Source organism: Coccinella septempunctata, chromosome 5, assembly GCF_907165205.1.
Source record: "Coccinella septempunctata chromosome 5, icCocSept1.1, whole genome shotgun sequence".
Lineage (NCBI taxonomy): Eukaryota > Metazoa > Arthropoda > Insecta > Coleoptera > Coccinellidae > Coccinella > Coccinella septempunctata.
This window is the reverse complement of record NC_058193.1, coordinates 17,369,654-17,390,473: the sequence shown is the minus strand read 5'-3', so window position 1 is coordinate 17,390,473 and position 20,820 is coordinate 17,369,654. Positions and strand designations below refer to the sequence as shown.

General features: G+C 35.4%; 2 protein-coding genes across 7 annotated transcripts in view; one reads left to right on the top strand and one right to left on the bottom strand.

Annotated features, from left to right (window-relative positions):
• Positions 1 to 498: 498 nt before the first annotated feature.
• Positions 499 to 2,034, bottom strand: LOC123313620 (THAP domain-containing protein 5-like). Of its 4 annotated transcripts, none has more exons than XM_044898577.1 (5): positions 1,758 to 2,034; positions 1,463 to 1,648; positions 1,056 to 1,349; positions 753 to 949; positions 499 to 696 (listed from the first exon to the last, which is right to left on the bottom strand). In XM_044898577.1, the coding sequence occupies exons 1-5, from the start codon at positions 1,820 to 1,822 to the stop codon at positions 680 to 682; spliced, it is 759 nt and encodes a 252-aa protein (XP_044754512.1). In that variant the 5' UTR covers positions 1,823 to 2,034; the 3' UTR covers positions 499 to 679. The 4 variants fall into 4 exon arrangements, with proteins under 4 accessions (XP_044754512.1, XP_044754509.1, XP_044754510.1 ...); XM_044898574.1 differs by having other exon boundaries at positions 758 to 949; positions 1,758 to 2,028; XM_044898575.1 differs by having other exon boundaries at positions 758 to 949; positions 1,463 to 1,689; positions 1,758 to 2,026.
• Positions 2,035 to 3,766: 1,732 nt separating this feature from the next.
• The window catches only part of LOC123314451 (protein-tyrosine sulfotransferase), a 445,878-nt gene continuing 428,824 nt past the window's right edge, over positions 3,767 to 20,820 (top strand). For all 3 annotated transcript variants that reach the window (XM_044899752.1, XM_044899749.1, XM_044899750.1), the window contains exon 1: positions 3,767 to 4,013. The gene's annotated coding sequence lies outside the window, so the exon portion shown is untranslated. The remainder of the gene's footprint in view (positions 4,014 to 20,820) is intronic.

Genomic DNA, 20,820 nt, shown 5'->3' with positions numbered 1-20,820 from the left:
AGCCAAGAGAAATATTTTTATACAGGTAGATGCCATATTAAAAAATTGCTGGACCCCTGATGTTAGGGAAAATTTATTTTTTCAATACTTCTAAAAATACAGACCCAATCATGTTGAAAGCTAGTACATAATATGTACTAATATCAATTATTTCAGTGAATTTCATCTGGTTTCTTTTCTATCAAAAATCATTTTTAAGCCTCAAATTTCTTCTACATTTTATCTGGAAACAAACTAAAATTATTTATTATATTTTGTTTTTGTAGTCCAACACAGGAATAGAAGAAATTAACAAACTCCTTTAGGAACAATTTTTGATATTTAACTTCCTAACTTCATTATACATATATAGATTTCAAAAATAGAATATATAAACAGAACAATAGGATTCTAAAAGTTTGACAACTTGACAATGAACAGATACTACCGAATTTGAAAATAAGGTAAATATATGCAGTTTCTTTGATAAGGGGTATCAACAGACTGGTGCAATCATTGCAGAGAGAGAACTGTTCTTTATCGTCATAGACAAGAGCCATCGACCTTGGTCCTTCAGCTCATCATTGCAATTGTGACAGAAAATAATGTAATAATAATTCAGAACCACTAAGTTTTGTGGATTCCCCCACTCTACTAATATCTGATAGGTACTGTGTGACATTCCTTTCATTTGTGGCAGTCAATGTGCTACTTGAACTGAAATGAAAATATATCCATGATAAAGCCTGATAAATGTGAAGCTGACAAAGTACCAAACCTTTCTGAAGCGGTTAATGTAGGAGATAAATCGAAAGCAGTTAATGTGGCAGATAAATCCGAAGCACTTGCTGTAGCAGACAAATCTGAAGTCTTCGATAAATCAGAACCACTCAGTTTTGATGATTTCCGAATATCTGATAGCTCCTGGGTTACATTCTTTTCATCTAAAGCAGTCAATGTGCTACTTGAGCTGAAATGGAAACACTTTTCAAATGATAGTTCTCACTCAATACATTCAAAATTTTATTCAATTCACTCAATTTTCAAAATAATTTTGTTTATTAACTAAAACTCACGTATTTGTATGTGGTGCTGCAAATCTTTTAGTATCAAGTGCTTCTAAGGAAACCACCTGGCCTGATAAATCTGAAGCTGCCAAAGTAACAGACATTTCTGAAGCAGTTAACGTAGCAGATAAATCGGAGGCAGTTAATGTGGCAGACAAATCTGAAGCACTTGCTGTAGCAGACAAATCTGAGGTCTTCGATAATTCAGAGCCACTCAGTTTTAAGGATTCCCCAATTCTACCAATATCTGATAGGTCTTGGGTCATAGGCTTTTGGTCTGAAGTAGCCAATGTGTATCTTGAACTGAAATCAAAACATCAGATATAAGGTCCTTATTACCCATGATTGATTATAGTACCATTATTTAAATGATTGATTATACTTAATACATTCAAAATACACTTCAATACACTTACCAAGTATCAGGCGATGAAATCCTGGACGGAATAGCTTGAGTTTTCAAACATCTTTTTCCTGATTTAAGGATGAAATCTTCATCACAGAAATGGTCAGAGCAAACGTATAACCACTTAGAAGATTTTGTAATTCTCAGTTTCAACTGGTCCATCCACAATTTTTGTCGAGCACTATCACTAGGCATTCTAATGAGAGGAAAAATTCTTTAGAGATGAGCTAAAAAATACTAATGAAAAGAGCTAGGTATCCCGAGCTACGCCTATGGAAAAATATTGTTTGTTGTTATTTACTTACCGGTGCATGGATTTCCCACTGCCTTTACTGCTGATTTTTTTGCATACCACACAGCGATTTACCATTTTTGCAGTTTATCGCTATCGTACGTAACTCGCCAAATAACAACGTCCGTATCACACAAAATTCAAGAATATGTAAACGTTTGTCTTTGATGTAAACATTGTAAACATGTGGACCATTCGAAATTCGAAGTGGGTTGTTAATTTAACAATGTTGCCAAAATTCTTTCTTCGTCTATCCTTCCTAAAATTTATGTACATAATTGACATAATTCCATTCAGTAGCTTCGCTTAGAACATATCCATGAAGCATTAGTATTGTCAGTATTATCATTTATTCAATAGCCGATACATTTTTAATTGAAATAACGATATCATATATCTTCTCGAAAGGAAACACATTTTTTCTTTTTTTTTCTTTACATCCTTTTATTTTGAATTTTATAAGACATATGTACAAGAATATTTACAGGGGGAAATATACATTGCAATATTAACTTTTGGTGCAATATTAGATTAGCACCCAATCCCCAATCAAAGATTTTATCTAATAATGAGGATAAATAAATACATTGCCTCACCGTTTAGGCATGATCTTTCTTATTATTATTTTATCTGATGTTCTAAATTCTGATTTTTTAAATAAATTATTGTTCAGCATAGAATTATCTTTCAGTAGAGTTAAGTAGAGATATGAAACACATTACTTGAATTTATATATTGGAGTTTTGTGACCATTATATGAAATGATTTGGTGTAGTTATTTATGCTTTAGTTTGATATTTGTATTGACACCATTCATGTATTTTGATTTTTTTCTAGGGCAAACCCTAGAAACAATAACAACAAATAACAACACACATGTTGTTATTTTAAAAAATTTCTCAGACTGACTGACGGAAGCGAAAACCTGGGATTATATACTTTTCCAAAAATATTGGCAACGCTGCTATTATCAATTCGTTAGAGTGATAGAGATAGGATCATAGACTTTCTCTATGGTTAGGATCACGTTAGGCATAGCCAGAGATATAGATAGAGATATATATCTCTGGGCATAGCCTACTGGTAGGCTATGCGTTAGGATGTTAGCAGAGACCCTTTCTCTACGGATGTTAGGAAGAGAAAGACAGAGACCCTTTCTCTATGGAGAAAGAGAGAAGGAAAAGAGGCGCGAAAATTTGCGTGAGCGCCATCTGGTAACTACCAGATGGCGCTCACGCAACTTAACTAAGTTGTGTTTTAAAATCATTCGGATAGCTCCGGAAAACACGGAGGGGTGACCACGAAAAATCGGTTGAAAGTTACATCGACAGATCATAAAAAATCATTGAACTCAACGACTTTATTGAGTTCAATCCTCCAAAAGAGGATTCGTTGTATGTTGTATGTATACGTCGAAAAAAGGATATCGCATCGCCTCTGCGGTAAAGTAGCGGCTAGCGGCTATTTAAAAAAGCGAACTATCCCTTAGGGCCTCTCTCTGAATTTTGCCGACGTGGGCAATAAAAAAAAAGAATTTTGCTCATAATCATGACCCATCATGGAAAAATCCATAACACGGCCAAGGGGCACGTTATATTCCTCTAAGGATATAATATGTACTTAAGGTTCAATTTGAAATGTCTGAAATTGTAAAAATTCTGAAGATTTCCTGATTTCCCAAAAATCGTGGAAAAATTACCATTTCGGTAGGACAAGCCTCAAATCTGTAGAAACAAGAAGGGGTAACTATTTGGTAGAAATACCGAAAAATCGGTAGCTTCGAGATCATTTGGAGTATGTACAGTAACTTTATCAAACAGTTTGATAAAATCACCGTAATTTGCAGTCGTAACCTGAAAAGTCCAGTAGGAAATCGCTTTCGTAATAAAGATATCTACTCGGTTTTTTATTATATGAAATGAGATTTTATCTTTTCATTACAATGTTCGCATTCACCTCAAGAGATGTCACTACTACACATATGTTGGACTTGTGTAGTTCCTTCTATTCGTATAGCTTTTTGCTCACGTCAGATAAAGCATCGGTCTACGGAAAAGTGTGTGATGTTGCCTAATCCGTTCGTTCCATCCATTGAGTTTCTTGTTCAGTTCAGATTTCAGTTCGGTTGGAGGATGTAGTGTTTGTTATTAACCAAAACAACAGAACCTAACCTATACGCGAGTGTTGTGATTGAATGAACTTGACGGTGAAGACGTGTAAATGAGAATTAGAACATAATGAATACTGATAGAGGCGAGATATTTTGAAGGTATTTATACGTTTATTCCTTCAATTAGGATCAAAAACTGCTTTCCTCATTTTCATTCCTTGACTATGCCCTCGGGTTCTTCCTGAGTAATATTAAATTTGTTGATGCAGGACAATTTGTTGCTGTAATCAACAACGATGGTCTGTATAATTCAAAAGATGTGAAATTGTGCATTGTTTACGATGGGTCAACAATTTGTTTCACAAATCTGCTCAAACCTGCGTGGCTATTTCTTATATGATGTTAATTCTTTAGGATCTGACCATCAATCCGATTGTCATGTTAATTTAATAATAATACTTCAACCCATGTATTCGATTCCGCCGGCATCTATATTATTTATTTTTCATGAACTGTCCCTTTGCATTGTGTAAACATGAGGTTTTCCAATGTTTCCACGGTCTATCTAGGAAGCTGGAAGTTAAGGAACTATTCTCAAATACAATTTTACTTATTCAACCCTGTATTGAACGGATTCCACAAATGGGGATTGAACATTATGTACTGTACAGGATAGATTTGTAAATGAAAAGGAATTTCCTAAGAATAGGTGGGATGGCTCCATGCTTTCTGATATTTCGTCGAAAATTTTAAAAAAGGACGGTTATAGAGTAGATGAAAACAGTGCTGGATTGGCCCATACTTGCCTAGTGAAATTTTGAACAACGGGGGCCCCAAAGGGTTAACAAATGAAAATTTTCATAACTTTGAATCATTATGAAAAATAAAGAAAGCATCTCTGAAGCAAGGAACTGAATATCAAATAAGTATCAACTTAAGCCGACAAAAAGAGGAAAATTAAAGATGAAGAAGATCCAATATGAGGGGTGTTTTTTCATAGCCGGGACAAGTATTATACGACTATAGGTCGATATTTATAGTCCTGCAGATGAGACCGGAAGAAACATTTTTGCCTTATAACACGCCGCTATCGAATTATAAGCGAGATACAGAGTGTTTTAGGTAATTTTTCAGTATTTTGTCAAGTATTTTGTGCTCGATTTTGTGCGAAATTTCCGGTTGCCAAATTAGTTTCAATTCCTCGTTCAATTCCTTGAATATAGGTACTGGATTTTCTTGATCTTGATCTGTTTTTTCATTGAAACCTTCTCTTGGGTATCTATCATTTCTTTCCAATCACCTGGTAGTCCTGAGTTATGGTACAAGCTCGGGTACAAGGCTGCCGAACGGCCGTGAATGATGATATACTACAATCACATGAAAATTCTTCTATGATTTCAACGAGGATTTCAATTAAACACTGCTGGGAATCGGATTCCTCATTATTGAATCGAAGGTTTGATCTTTACCTTTGAAATGCGTTGAATTGAACATTGCTTGGTAGAGAAAATTTATAAATTTAGAATAATCCGAGGGGGTAACGACTCTGAGAGAAATGCACATTGATTTCGGTAATCAAGATGATTTCAACGATGATTTCGGAGGATGATATCGGGATTTCGGAAGATGATTTCGGGATTTCCGAAGATGATTTTGGACTGTAAAAGTACATCGATTACGGAAGTGGTTACCCCCTCGGAATAATCCCAATTTGCATTTCAGAGGCATGGTGGCAAGGATCAAGCCTTCCGATCCGAGCGGGGAAGTGCGATTCTCAACAGTGTTTCATTAAAAAAAATAGAGAATTATTCTTCTGTGACAGCTCTAGACATATGTAAATAATAGCGTTTTCTATTGGTAAAACTAGTGCAGTGCGAGTGCATATTTTGATGTCACTAGAATCATTCCAAAGAATATGAAGCTAGTTCTTTCAATGGAATTCACTGTAAAAGAATATTCCATTAGTGAAACTAGTGCTCATTAAGTGCATATTATAAAAATAGAGCATATAACGTGCGTTCAAAAAAATTCGTCGTCAAGTAGGCTATGGAATTTTGTAGGTTGATTTTCTGTGACTGAACGTAATTCTTTCCTTACATCACACTCATCAGTCATCAGTCATCACAGCCAAATGTAAACATTGATGACATTAACCTATTTATCGTAATTTTGTATGAAAAGGCAATTTCTCAGAAAAAATTACTTGCACATTCAATAATGATTTATTAGCATTTTTTCATTGAATTAGATTACAAGAATCCAAATAATCTGAGGCGATTGGAAAAATTAACCTGAGTTCATAAGTCAAAGACATGAATCTTGAACGAATCGAGTATTATGGTTTTTGTACTTACAATTATGTGAAAAGGTTGTACCTATAACAGTAGGTAATAGAAATAAATCACACTAAGAACCTCAGAATATGTTTATTTCTCAATGAATAAAATATTGAATTGACGCTGACAGTGAAAATCCATAACCAGAGGCAGTCTCTGCCATAACTGAAGAAACTGAATTATAGGATTTTCATTACAATAAGTTTCACGTTTAAGAGTTCTATATAATTAGAGTAGCTGTTGGAAATGTCCTCCTCTTTGCTCCAAACACTTCTCACATCTTCTTTTGAGAGATTCAAAGACATTATTCAATATAAAAGGATCATCGTTAATTAGATGAATTTTTTCAATGATCCTAGTCTTGAGTTCGTCCAGATTAGAAATAGGTGATTGGAAGATAGAATTCTTCAAATGAGGCCATAAGAAGAAATCACATGGTGTAAGATCACACGATCTTGGAGGAAATTCATTTTCAGTATTGAGGCTAATGAGTCGATCCTGAAAAATATTCCTTAGTGTAGCCAATGTTTCTACAGCTGTGTGTGCTCTGGCTCCATCTTGTTGAAAATAACTATATGACCATTCTTCGAAATTTAATTCAGCTATAAAAGGCATGATAATATCCTCTTTATAGCGTTCTGCTGTTAAAGTTCCGTCAAAGAAAATAGGTCCAACAATTCTTCTCTGACTGATAGCACACCAAACTCCAATTTTCTGAGAATGAAGTGGTGTCTCAATGTAAAAATTTTCCGGTTTTTGACTGCTCCACATTCTCATATTTTGGGAGTTGACATATCCAGAAAGATGAAACCAGGCTTCGTCGGAGAAGAAAACTTTATTCAGGTTATCGATGAATTCGTTCAGAAACCACTGACAGAAGGCCATTCTACGAGGGTAATCAACTTCTTCAATCTTCTGATAACATGTCAATCTATAAGGATACAAGTTGATGTCTTCTTTTAAAATTGTGTGACATGTACCAACAGAGACTCCAGCTAGTTGGGATAAAACCCGAACAGAGGTTCGTGGAGCTTCTGTCATCACATTCTCAACATTTTCGATTAACTCAGGTGTTCTCTTCTTTGGTCGACCACTTCCTTTTTTTCTTTGAACGCTACCTGTTTCACGAAAAACGCTCACACATCGCGAAACAGTACTCTGGAAAGATTGGTAATCTACAGCAACGTTGGAATACTCGATCCTGAAGTCGCTGAGACATTTCTCAACAGAATATTTCCACTCGCCTTCTATTTTCTCCCCATTTCTGAAGTAGGTTCAATAATGAATGCTTTTTGTACGTCGGTAAAAACCATCTTTATTATTTGCTGGTAGTTTTAATTTAACAACAATCCAAAACGCTAACTTGACAGCTAACCTGTAATAATAATAGAGCACAAGCTAAGAACTACGTTTAGATACGCAATATCGACGTTTGAAATTCCATAGCCTACTTGACGACGAATTTTTTTGAACGCACGTTATTTAAAGATATCCTAATTCATATTTGAGGTTCTGTGATCCAATGCAGCACTAGTTTTACCAATAGAAAACGCTATAAGTTGTGTTCGGTCTATGCAAAAAAGTTTCACGAATTCTCAGAAAATAGAGTATTTAAGAATGAAGTCCCATTTTAAAAATTTTTCCTGAATTCTACTCTATATTCGGATTGACCAATTCGAAAAAGGTGAAGAATAAACGAACAAAAACTGGAGGAGACCAGAATAGTTATTTTTCTATCAAGTGCGCGCGGGAAAGGAATAGCAGGCGTTTTTCCCACACCTTTTGGGAAAGTGACTCTTTGCAACTTGAGATGCGTGCAGGAAAAAGGTTGAACTCGCACGCTTGTAGAAAATAGTTTTTTTCCTATCAAGTGCGGAACTCGGTGCAGAAAGTGATACTTGCCCGCCCGAAACTGCCGTTGCCCGAGCGATGCGAAGCAGAGTTCGGGTTAGCACGCTTGAAGAAAAACCTTCTTTTTCTACAAGCGTGCGCGTTCAACCTTTTTCCCGCACGCATTCCAAGTTGCAAAGAGTCACTTTCCCAAAGGATGCAGGAAAAACGCCTGCTATTTCTTTCCCGCACGCAACTGCTTGCGGATTAGCAGGGGTTTTTCCCGCACGCAAATATTATAGAGTAAATTGAATTCTATCATGTTTCTATGCACAGAACGTCAACGATGAGAAACCCATAGTAACGACATGCAGAATTACGTCTGTCATTATATATAAATCAATCAAATGAGATATAATCTGTTTCGTGAAATGGATACATTTATATATTTCAAGCGCTTGTAGAAAAAATATTGTTCCTAACTCTTGCGGAAAGTGTCTTGCCCGCACTCAACTGCTTACCCGAACTCTGCTTCGCATCGTTCGGGCAACGGCAGTTTCGTGCGGGCAAGTATCACTTTCCGCACTTGATAGGAAAATAACTATTTTCTACTAGCGTGCGCGTCAACCCCTTTTCCCGCACGCATTTCAATTATGAATGAGTCACTTAGCAAAACGGTGCGGAAAAAATGCCTGCTATTTCTTTTCCGCACGCATGTTATTCACCTTTTCAAGTTCAAATTGGCGCTAATCAGAATGACATAAGACAAAGTCAAATTGGCAACATCAGATTCAAACTGGCATCAGAAGCAAATTGACCGAGAAAATGACAATAAACAAAATCAAATTGGCAATCCTGAATTTGCATTCTCCACTGAAATAAAATGTATTTAATGAAATTTTTTTATTGCATGATATACAGAGTAAACGAGACAGTAAATAATGTAATAATTAATTAAAACCATTCGAGACTAACAAATTTTCTCAAAAAATTATATCATGCATATCCAATGCAGAAGCTCATATCCAATGATTCAGTAAATCATTGGATATGAGCGATCAATTTTGCAACAATTTACAACCTTCACCTTGCCAATATTGTTATGTACGATATTCTCTAATCTCTGCAAATTCTGGATTCTACAATTTCGTTTCATTTACGAAACAGAGACGTCGAGCGTTTTTTTCATAAAAAAAGAGGATTTCAGACCCTCATTCCCGCCGTCATTGTGTTTGGATCTCGGTTTGGATATTATTCAGCCCCCCCCCATATTACAATAGTGATCATTTGATAAAAACCTCTAGAGATATTTTCATAATGAAGTTTTTTCATCGAAAAGTAAACACTAGCAAAAATTATGAAGAACATATGAGATACAGGTAGTTGAAAAAAAAGATGAATTGAAAACAACTTAGGTGTTTTCAATTCACCTTTTTTATTTGAACTAGGTATCGCTGAGTCAAAAATTAAGAGTAAACCAATGTTAAGAAAGCATTAGACAGTTCAATATTCGCAAAAAAAAAATCCTGCAAAATTTAAATTTTTTTCATACAGCCGTTTTCTTTGTGTTTCGACGAGACTGAATTTCTGAAAAAAATCGCGATTTTATTTTTTATTCTTTATAATATCGGAAAAATTAAATTTTTTCTCTACTTTTCAGCATTTGAGATTACGGAATTAAAATACATATTCTCAAAATTTCTGCAGCTCTACCTATTTCCTCCCAAGCATCAAATTCAAAATGTTTTTTATCAAATATTCGTTTATGGTATACTATATGACTCATTGTTCCAAAATAAAATTCTATCAAACTCTCTCGTTCTGACTGGGTCATTTCAACTTGTTTGTCAGTCGTACTCACTACGAACATTCCGAGGAACATTCAAAATATACGTCCACAGACAAAGTGTTATTTCCTTTGAGCCTGCGTTTCAAACTGACAACTATCGGATCGCTCCGAACGACGAAGGGGTTCAGTTTGCAATTTGTCCACACTGACAAACCGACGACGGAAGTCATAAAATTTTATGGGATTTTCATTGAGGCTGAACGAACCGTTTTTCAGTGAATACGCTTTTGAACATGATGAAAAATTCAAGAATATTCAATTAAAAAAAAAACAAAACGTTTCTCATATTTTTCAGACAAAAAAGTTGGTAGTTATGAAAGACAACATATTTTCAAAATATGTATCGCGAAATAATCCCTGCAGCAGGAAAGCGTGGAATGGAGGTCGAAATTCACTTGGGGACATCAAAATTTTTTACAGAATTTAATCAACAGTTGAATTGAGCTTTGTGCCTTTGTGCTTGCTCCACTTGGTCTAAGCACTCTTATTCCATTCACTCTTATCTTTGCATAATGAACACCCTCCAATGAAATATAGTATGACGTAAATCGAGAGTACTGTTAGAAATATAAAAACAGAAACAATAAAATAAAATCACATTCCCGGCATTGCGGCATTCACAAAAGCGTCTATTTCCATACAGCAAAAGTTCGTTTTCGATGCGTGCGCTTTCTATTCACCTTGTATTGCTGACTAGTCACAATATTCCCAAATGAATAGAATGCGCTGGAGCTCGGGCATCGAAGAGGCGGTGGGGAAATAGGCAACGGTTCGTTACATGATATGAGAATACTGTGTGTGAATATCATGGTTCGTTAGGAAAGTACACCGCAAGTACCTATATGACGACTGTTATCGATCGAAACCGTTTGTTTCTATTATTTGGAATTAGTTTTCTCGATTTCAGTGATTTCCGTATTTAGATACTGTTACTAACAATGAATTCGCCCCCAATACTGAATTCGCCCAGGGCAATTGCCCTTTTTGCCCTGGGGTTAATCCGGCCCTGATATTATTCATTTCATTTCGCAAACTATGCAAAGATTTGAGAGACTCCGAATGTCCGAATACACTTAGTCATACTCTCGAAGAGTTGCAACCAGAAAACTCATAATTTTTTAATGTAAAAGACAGAGAAAAAGAGCTGGAAAGGTGTGCTGATCAGTGTGATCAACTGATTCAGTTCCATCCGAGCTTTGATGTTCGAAATTCACAGTTGAAATTTTATTCTGTTTATTGTCAATTTGAAATTGATAAATGCCAGTTCCTCGGCCAGTTCGAACTTGATTATTGCCAGTTTGCTTCTGATTAATGCCAGTTTGAAATTGATATTGCCTATATGATTTTGACTTATGTCATTTTGATTCTGATTAGCGCCAATTTGAACTTACGGGGCGACACTGAACTTTGATGTCTGTTCATGGTGAAAAATGTTATATCAAACCGATTGGAATCATTCCCAAGAAGGCGCAATTCTCGAAAAAAATTTTTTATAGGCTCCAGGCCTAGCAATACATATATTTTCACTGGTATAAGTAATACCAGACAGCACCATACGAGGGGTCTTCCACTGCGGAATTTTAGTGTACAAAATGATGGAATTGAAGCGGAATTGCACGGAATTTTATGGCATTACACGGAATTAAATTGGAATTGATTGGAATGGAATTGAAGGAAATTTTATAGAAATTCAATGGAATTGAAGGGCATTGTGAAGGAATTGAATGGAATTGTAAAGGAATTGAATGGAAATGAACATGCGCAGAAAGATGCTTTTGAATAATCGTGTCACCTAACACTGATATAACCTATAAAATAACTTATTTTGGTGTGAAGTCGATGATGCTCGAGCCAAGTTGATATATCTCTATCATCATTTCAGTAATATTTAACACTAGCTGACCCGGCAAACCTAGTTTTGCCTTTTAAATTATTTCTAGGGTAGATAATGATAACTAACTCATCGTGATTGCTCGATTGGTCGTAAGAAGAAGGAATGCCTTTTTTTCTGTTCTGTACAATTTTTTTGGGAATATTTTGTTATATAAACCTTGCCCTAACAATAATAAACACAACAAAAAAGAATTGTCCAATTTGGTGCGATCGTTTGAACAATAAAGCATTTTGAAGTAAACCATAGATCCTCTTTTATTAATATAGATATTATACAAGGCGGCCATGTCAAACAATCCATAGTGGAACATTTCCATATATTTGAGTGTTTCTAGAAAACTTGATTATAATTTTATTTATGAATGAATATGGAGTACATTTCGATGTAGAAAACTAGTAGGAAGTGATGGGTGACATGCATTAAGTGGTCGAGTTTCTGAATTTGTCAGAAATGCCCAAATGGAAATTGACCCTCCTAGCCGTTTTCCCAAAAAAACTTTTTTATTTACGGAAATATTCGGCTGGAATATTTTACGCGGGCCACAATGTAGGTGGTTAAATATAGTTTTGAAATGAAAAGTAATAGTGATTTTTTCTAAGTCATACTTGGCACGAAAACAAATGAAGATAGAGGAACTCAGTTGACGTCATTATGAGTTTCTCAAAAAAGTATGCCACTCATTTTCCTAAATATGTTGGGTCTTAGGGTAAAATAGTTTTAGTTCATAGGTTCATTTACCTGTTTCGCCACCCTAATTTTTTCAGCAGTTTTTTTGGTTTGAAGAAATTATCACTTTTGATTATATTTGATATATTGATGATATATTTATTTGATAATACTGTTCTACTGATATTTCGATTTTTGGTCTGATCTCAGGTTAGATACATTAGTAGATTCAGTCTAGGATAAATTATACTTCAGATGGAGCAAGACGAAGCTTCGAGCGAATCTTGCTTCGAAATCACAGCAGGGGAACATGAAACACATAGCAAAATTCGTACTTATTTGACGACAACTTGATATGATACAGGTTGGTTTCGACAAAACTGAGTAGAGAATCATTTATTTTTTTGTTTTTTTGTCTTAGTTTTAATGTTCAGTTATGCAGTGTTCTTTTCAAAACAGCCGTGTCCACCTACTTATTTAAGGCTAGATTAACGTTAATACTTGATTATTTCTCTGATTTCTATAGCAGTTACCATAACTATCACCGAATTAACGTTAATCCTGTCTTAAATAAGTCGGTGCAATCGGGATTGAGTGATGTTTATTTGTCCTAATTACTAATAGTGGACAGCACACTCATGTAGAGTTTTCACTAAAAATTACTGCGATAAATTGAACGGAATTGTGGAATTGGGCGGAATTATGATAAATTTAGCGGAATTATGATGAATTTAGCGGAATTGAATGGAATTTAGATGAATTGAACGGAATTTTCCTGAATTTAGTGGAATTAATAAAGAAATTGGAATTTTAGTGTACAAAAAACGTCCAGTGAAAGACCCCTCGGCACCATATCTCATTCTTTTTCCAATAGAAACTCAAATCCTAAAACGCGCATTGATATCTTCCTCAGAACTGTAAGAACTGTATACTGAACAATACAGTTCTCCTTAGAGCGCGGCGTTGCCAGATTGTAACCGTGGATGGAAAGACATAGAGTAAATTAAATTGTTTCACTCGTTCTTTCATTTCTCTATGCACCGAACGGCTACAATGGCTACGTTCGGCCTGTAAACACCGGTACAGAGCGAGTCGAACTAGAAAATTATCACAGATCAGGTGGTGTCAGTGGATCGTGGATCCTGTACAAATTTCCAATCTCTGAATAAAGGAATGACAAGTATCAACCACAAAAATCGTGGGAAAAATTTGAATTTGAATGCGATTTGTTCGAAAATTTATATGAATAGATCATTCTCAGTGCCGATTAACCGGAAATTCTACAGTTTTATTCATATCCTCTTTCATCTTAAATGGGATATCATCCCTGACAAATATGGCACTACCCCCATGCTCTCCCTCATTTCTGCAAAAGGAGGATGCAAGATTGTAACCTAACAGTTTGTAATGTTTTAATTTTTCAGAAGTTCTCCAATGTTCAGTAACCGCCGAGGTAACCGCTAAAAAATCAACACCATGTTCACTAACAATGTACACTTAAAGAAGACCATAGGGTCTATAGAGACTGTAGAATCTGATGCATGAAACATAAGTTCTTGTGATGAAAAGCTTTGTCAGCAACTATTGGGTTCATATCGGAGGATTCATAAAATTCCTCGGATTCTTTTGAAAAAACCTCGAAAATTAAAATCTCTTTTTAGCACACCTTCTGGCCAGAAGTTCTTGTTCATAATTTCATCATACCTGTCTGATGTCACGCCGACAATGGAAGATGAGTTGTTTCCTTTGCAGACAAGTGTTTTTACTTCTACCTTTTGAGATTTCAAAGAGTCACACACAAATATCCTCCCAAGCAAACTTGAAAGTAATATAAAAAAATGCTGAATTGAATTATAATAACCTTGTGAGGCACTCTAAATTGCGCTTTCATGAGAACGTTATTATGAATTCTAATAATACAAGTAGAAAAAAGGAAAAACTAACAAATTGGTTCTGTCCGTTAACGGCATTGTGTGCACTGCTATATCCGAGGCTCTATCAATGGTGGCAGATGCTTTTGGGTGGTTTTTCTCAAATGTTGCTAAACTGGAACTGGAGCGTATGGTCCGTATATACACATTTGGTAACCGAAAGTTACCAGAGCGGTTACTCTGGTGACAGATATTGAACCGAATTGTCAGGAATTCGACATATACGGACCGCCCACTTACTAACCAGAAGAAACCAAAGTGTATATACGGACCACAGCCTGGAATGAAGATATTTTATTTTATCGAGCAAATCCTGCACAACTTCCCCTACTCACCACCACAGCAGTTTTTATTTTCATCCCGTGGAGCGAAGTGAAATTCTTGCCTTATTTGATAAACTGAATAATAAGAAGAGTTCTGGATTCCAGTTTTTTCCAGTTAGGCTTTTTCTCGGGCTTTTTAAATTTATATCTGAATGTTAAGTTGGTCATCTAGCACATCTCATTAATGAATCAATCTCTTCTGGCAATTTTCCAGACATGCTTAAACCATACCGCTGTGAACTTAGCAGCCACTTTCCAGCAGCCACTTCAGAACTAGCCGCCGTTGGACCAGTGGCGTCGGGTACTTTTTTTTTCGCGTACTGTGCATACTGAAATCGTTATTAGGTCTCGGAAATGAATGAATTCTTTCAAACTCAGGGTGTTTATTCATTAGAAGTTGATAAATACTATTTCAAAGATTTTTTATTCCTAGAATGTTGAAGTGTGAGTTCCAGCCATAAAATGGATATTCGAAATATAATCGAAAATAGGTCTAAAAAATGGATAAAGGGTTTGAAATTCGGTGTATGTATTTATAAACCCTCAAGGAACGATATTCCATGAGCTTCTTCATTTGCAGGACTTGGAAGGGTGAATTTCACCCCCTCCTCTGGGAGTCCACAGAATGAATCGGAAATAGGTCTAAAAATGAATAAAAGGTTTGAAATTCGGTGCATGTATTTATAAACCCTCAAGGAACGATATTCCGAGAGCTTTTTCATTTGCAGGACTTGAAAGGGTAAATTTCATCCCCTCTTCTCTTAGCCCACAAAATAATTCGAAAATATGTCTAAAAAATTAATAAAGGGTTTGAAATTCGGTTAACATATTTATAAAGCACTATTAAACGACATTCCGAGAGATTTTTCCGAGGATTTTTCATTTGCAGGACTTGGAAGGGTTAATTTCACCCCCTCCTCTTGAAGTCCACAGAATGAATCGAAAATAGTTCTAAAAAATGAATAAAGGGTTTGAAATTCGGTGTATGTATTTATAAACTCTCAAGGAACGATATTCCAGGAGCTTTTCCATTTGCAGAACTTGAAAGGGTGAATTTAACCCCTATTTCTCATAATTAAAAAAAACATCGAAAATAGGTCTCAAAAATGAATAAAGGGTTTGAAATTCGGTGTATGTATTTATAGACCTTCAAGGAACTATATTCCGAGAAATCTTTTATTTGCAAGACTTGGAAGGTGTAATTTCACCCCCTCCTCTGGGAGTCCACCGAGGAGTCTACAGAATAAATCGAAAATAGGTCTAAAAAATGAATAAAGGGTTTGAAATTCGGTTTGCATATTTAAAAGGCACTATATAACGATATTCCGAGAGCTTTTTCATTTGCAGGACTTGGAATGGTGAATTTAACCCCTATTTCTGATAATAAAAAAAAAATCGAAAATAGGTCTCAAAAATGAATAAAGGGTTTGAAATTCGGTGTATGTATTTATAAACCCTCAAGGAACGATATTCTAAGAGCTTTTCCATTTGCAGGACTTGGAAGGGTTAATTTCACCACCCCTTCTCAGAGTCCACAAAATAATTCGAAAAAATATCTAAAAAATGAATAAAGGGTTTGAAATTCGGTTTGCTTATTTATAAGGCTCTATGGAAAGATATTCCGAGAGCTTTTTCATTTGCAAGACTTGAAAGGGTGATTGTCACCCTCTCTCCTCAAAGTCCACATAATAATTCGAAAATGGGTCTAAAAGTTGAATAAGGGGTTTGAAATTCGGTATATGTATTTATAGACCTTCAAAGAACTATATTCCGAGAGCTTTTTTTTTTGCAAGACTTGGAAGGGCGAATTTCACCCCCTAATCTCAGAGTCCACAAAATATTTCGAAAATGGGTCTAAAAAAAGAATAAAGGGTTTGAAATTCGGTGTAAGTATTTATAAACCCTCAAGGCACGATATTCCAAGAGCTTTTCCATTTGCAGAACTTGAAAGGGTGAATTTAACCCCTAATGGTTCTTGGATTCTGTCTCGGATTCTGTTTTCTTCAATGAAGAGATAATTTCAAACGAGCTTTATATGGTTTCCACCGAGGTTTCCACTCTGTAGTTTTGACTTTCTCATGAGAAAAACGCAGAATATATATCCAAGAACCTTCTGTATACATAAAATCCTTACATAGGCTTAGCCGATTTTTTTTGGGGGGGGCTGTGTACTCGGTGATATTTCAATTTAATTCATAATTATTCAAAAACATGTACCTAATGACAATTTTCTTCAATGAAATGCATCAAGTTATTTATTACATTTATTAAATAACAACGTGTTTATTTTGTGAAATCTGAATCCTCGCATGAATATCTCAGCATATTTGGAAATGAACCAATTCCTCATAGAGCAGCAAAAGGTTTTCTCACCGTTGTAATAACCTCTTCATGTAAGAAATCTAAAGAAAAATCTAAACACACCGGGTGTACTGATTTCTTGTCCATTGATATAGCCTCGGATCTAGCCTCACGAGTAGGTATGAGAAAGAAGTTTTTTCATATTCATCCGGCATATACATAAAAAAAGATTCATGTCGTTATAGAACACCCTGTAAAAAGTTGTCATATCATTTTTATGACCTCTCATAGAGAAAAACTCAAATAATAATGTACACCATGTGTACGTACATATTCATCATAAATGTGGGAGCACCTAGTATTATATGAATTTGAATATTTGTAAAAAAAGCAAACTGTATTGCAGGAACTGGCCTACGTCGTCGTAAAACACCCTGTAGAAGTTCGGAACTAAATAAAATTCCGACTTTGAAGTCGGAATTTAGCGAAAAATATTTTTAAAATATGATGTGGCCCTTCCACGCCTTCGTAAACCACCGCCCAATTTCTATTTTAAATGTTTTTTCTAAAATTGTTGAAAGAATAGTTCTCGATAGAATGATTGCGTTTCTACAAAAGTTCAATATAATTTGTAAAAGTCAGCATGGTTCCAGACGCGGACGTTCAACTAAAACACTAACCATTGATTTGATTCAGTCTATCCATACCTCACTGGATGAGGAATATGTTGTTTTAGGCATATTCTTTGACTCGAGCTTTGACTCATCGCGAGCTTTTGACTCAATTGCTTCAACTTTCATTGAGAGGAACCTGGGTTTCCGGGAGTATTTTTGAGGTGGCTGTTTAGCTATACTGCGGGTAGAAAAATATCTGTTAGACCCCCGTTAGGCTAGCAGAACCACTTTTTGGGCTCCCATCTGAACCTATTGGGGATTTCCCTTGAATGCGTTTTTTTTAGAAAAAGGTTACTGTGGAGTTGGCAGAACCGAAATTTTTGCTCTCCAATTATTCTAAAAATTGGGAGTTTCGTTAACCCAACCCGTCGCTAATCGGACAGAGCCGATAATCGATTGTTGTTTATCCAGAGTCTGATTATATCATATTTTCAGGCTAACTAAAAAATTTTTTGTCCTCAAATTGTCTGAGAAATTGCGAGATCTGCAAGCTCAAAGTTATGCCAACAAGATTGAATCGAGGATTGAATCGAGGATTGAATCGACAACCAGAGCGAAGAATTTGGTCAACTCTTATATCCAGGTTAATTTTAGGCTAATTTATTACCCTAGTGAAAAATTTTTTGCTCCCCAATTGTATGAGAAAGTGCGAGATCTGTAAGCTCAAAGTTATGTTAGTAAGACTAAATCGTTAATCAATTGTTTTTCAAAAATCCGATTACATAATAATTTCAGGCTAATTTAAGTCTCTCATTCGAACCTAGTGAATACGTTTGAAAAAAATGGGTTCGTTAAGTTAGCAGAACCTAACCGCTAATACTTTATTTATCCAGAATCTGATAACACCATACTTTCAGGCTAATTATAGGCTAATTTATTACCCCAGTAAAAAATTTGGATATTAACCTTAGTTAACAAAAACAAAAAACAAAACGCACCTCTATAGAGGTGAGTTTTTTTTTGTTCACACGCCATTTCAATACAATATCAAAATTGAAACTATTCCTGGAAGACCTAACATAGTGAATAGGGAACAAGTTATCGAGTTATTCAAAGAAAATAAAAATCGGATCTATGTAAATCACAAGGTGATATTGAAGGTTCATCCAATTTGACAGGAGTTGGCTGAGCTGTTGAATTGAAAATTATCATCGAGATCCCTATAAAAATAGGGCATTTAGCATGTGGCGAAAAATGTGAAGTTCTGGAAAGTGATACTATATCGTTTGGGTACGAAACTTCAATTGAACCGAGAGAAAACATTGAGAAATTTTCTTCATTCGTTTCTGAAGACGAATTCTTGACTTTGGTCGAGAGGAAACAAATTCGAGGAGCTGATAGGTCCTATATGAAAAATAGTGTGAGAAGTTGTTTTAGATTGAAGAAAGGCTAACACACGAATTGTGGAAAGCAGTTACAATAGGTTATCAGAATCCCCGATTTCTCTTATCATTGGAGAGCAAAAAATGTCTTATTAGGGTAATACATTAGACTAAAATCAGCCTGAAATTATGGTGTAATAATATTTTGGTTGAACATTCGATTATTGGTTTTGTTCAATAACTAATCGTTGGCTTAGCGGAACCCCCGTTTCCTCCAATAATTGGAGAGTAGAAAATTTTACACTAGGAAAATAAATTAGCCTGAAAATATGGTATGATTAGATTCCGGACACACATAGTATTGGCGGTTTGGTTCTGCTAGCAGCTGGTGAAGCTAGCAGATCCCATTAAGAAAAAACACATTCGGGTATATCTGCAGTTGGTTCGAACGAGAGCCTAGCTTCCGGATTGTGCTAGCTTAACGTTAAGTTAGCAGAACCCCCAATTTCTCAAAAAATTGGGGAGCAAAAAATTTTTAATGGGGGTAATAAATTAGCCTAAAATTATGGTCGAAAAGAAAAATTCAAAAGTGGCTCAGCTAGCTTAACGGGGGTTATTTTCCTAACATTCAAAAAACGAAAGTTGATGACAGTTTCGTTGAAACCAGAAGTTCCAGGAATCTCAAAGTATAAGAAGCAATTATCTGCCTAGTCGAAGCTTAACTCCGAAATCGCACACGAGAATTTCGAACAACCTGTATAGGGTGGGCAAATTTCGATGTTTTAGCACTACAGCTTTTAAACCAGTGGAGATAGACAAAATCTGATACCCTATTCTCGTTCTCCTTTTCTGAGAAACAAACAAGAGTAGTAGTCATTTTTAGCTACCTTCTGTTTTCGAGTTATAAGCGAAAATTGGAAAAATGGCGATTTCGAAATAAATTTATATCTCCGCTAATACTGATGATAGAGTTCTGAAATTAAAACATTATAGATGCACTTTTTTAAGTAGAATCCAGTGGCGTGCTTGCCTCTTTAGCTGGATTTTTAATTACAAAGCTATGACCCAAAGTTATGTTTATTTAAATGGGAACACTAGATTTCTGTGCAATTTTTTGAAAGCTTAATTTTTACTGATTTCAAAAATATATAACATCATATGATTTGTATCAATATAAATTTGATTCAACGCTGTAGCCTCGTAGACTCATCATAATTTTCGACAATGAACTTTCTCCCTAAAACCTCTACAACTTCGCCTCGTAAGATGGTCGATTGAATGGCAGTTCCAACATTATACCTCTCCTTGGGTAATATGAGTTATTGGGATTCTAAAATAAAAGTGGTGAAAATATAGTGTCACACTTTCAATATTTCTGCTGTGGGGGGTTTTTCAAAAAGAATCACACTTTGCTGTTTCACTGGGTGATCTATCCCTCAATCCTAAAATGAAGAGATTGTATGAGAATATCATCAAGTTGTACAAATCGAATTCAACAAAACTCAATATTTTCAAGTCACGACCTATATTTTTTATTGTTTCGGTCGATTCAACGTGAGAAAAGAGTAGGTTACCTAAACAAACCCTGTAGCTGAAATGAAAAATTTCAGAGTTATCAAAGAAAACATGAACGGAAAAGAGCCATTTCGAACTGCTTGATTATTCTGTAACTCTCGAAAACCACAGAGAAAAACTGAAATTTTATGTTCCGATAAATAATTTTGGCATTTCATGAATTGCATTTAATGAAGTGTTAATTGGATTGTTGAGAATTCGCCAACAATTCATGAATTGAACGTCGCAACATAGGATTTCAGTTTTTTTTGGTTTCGGCAAGTTA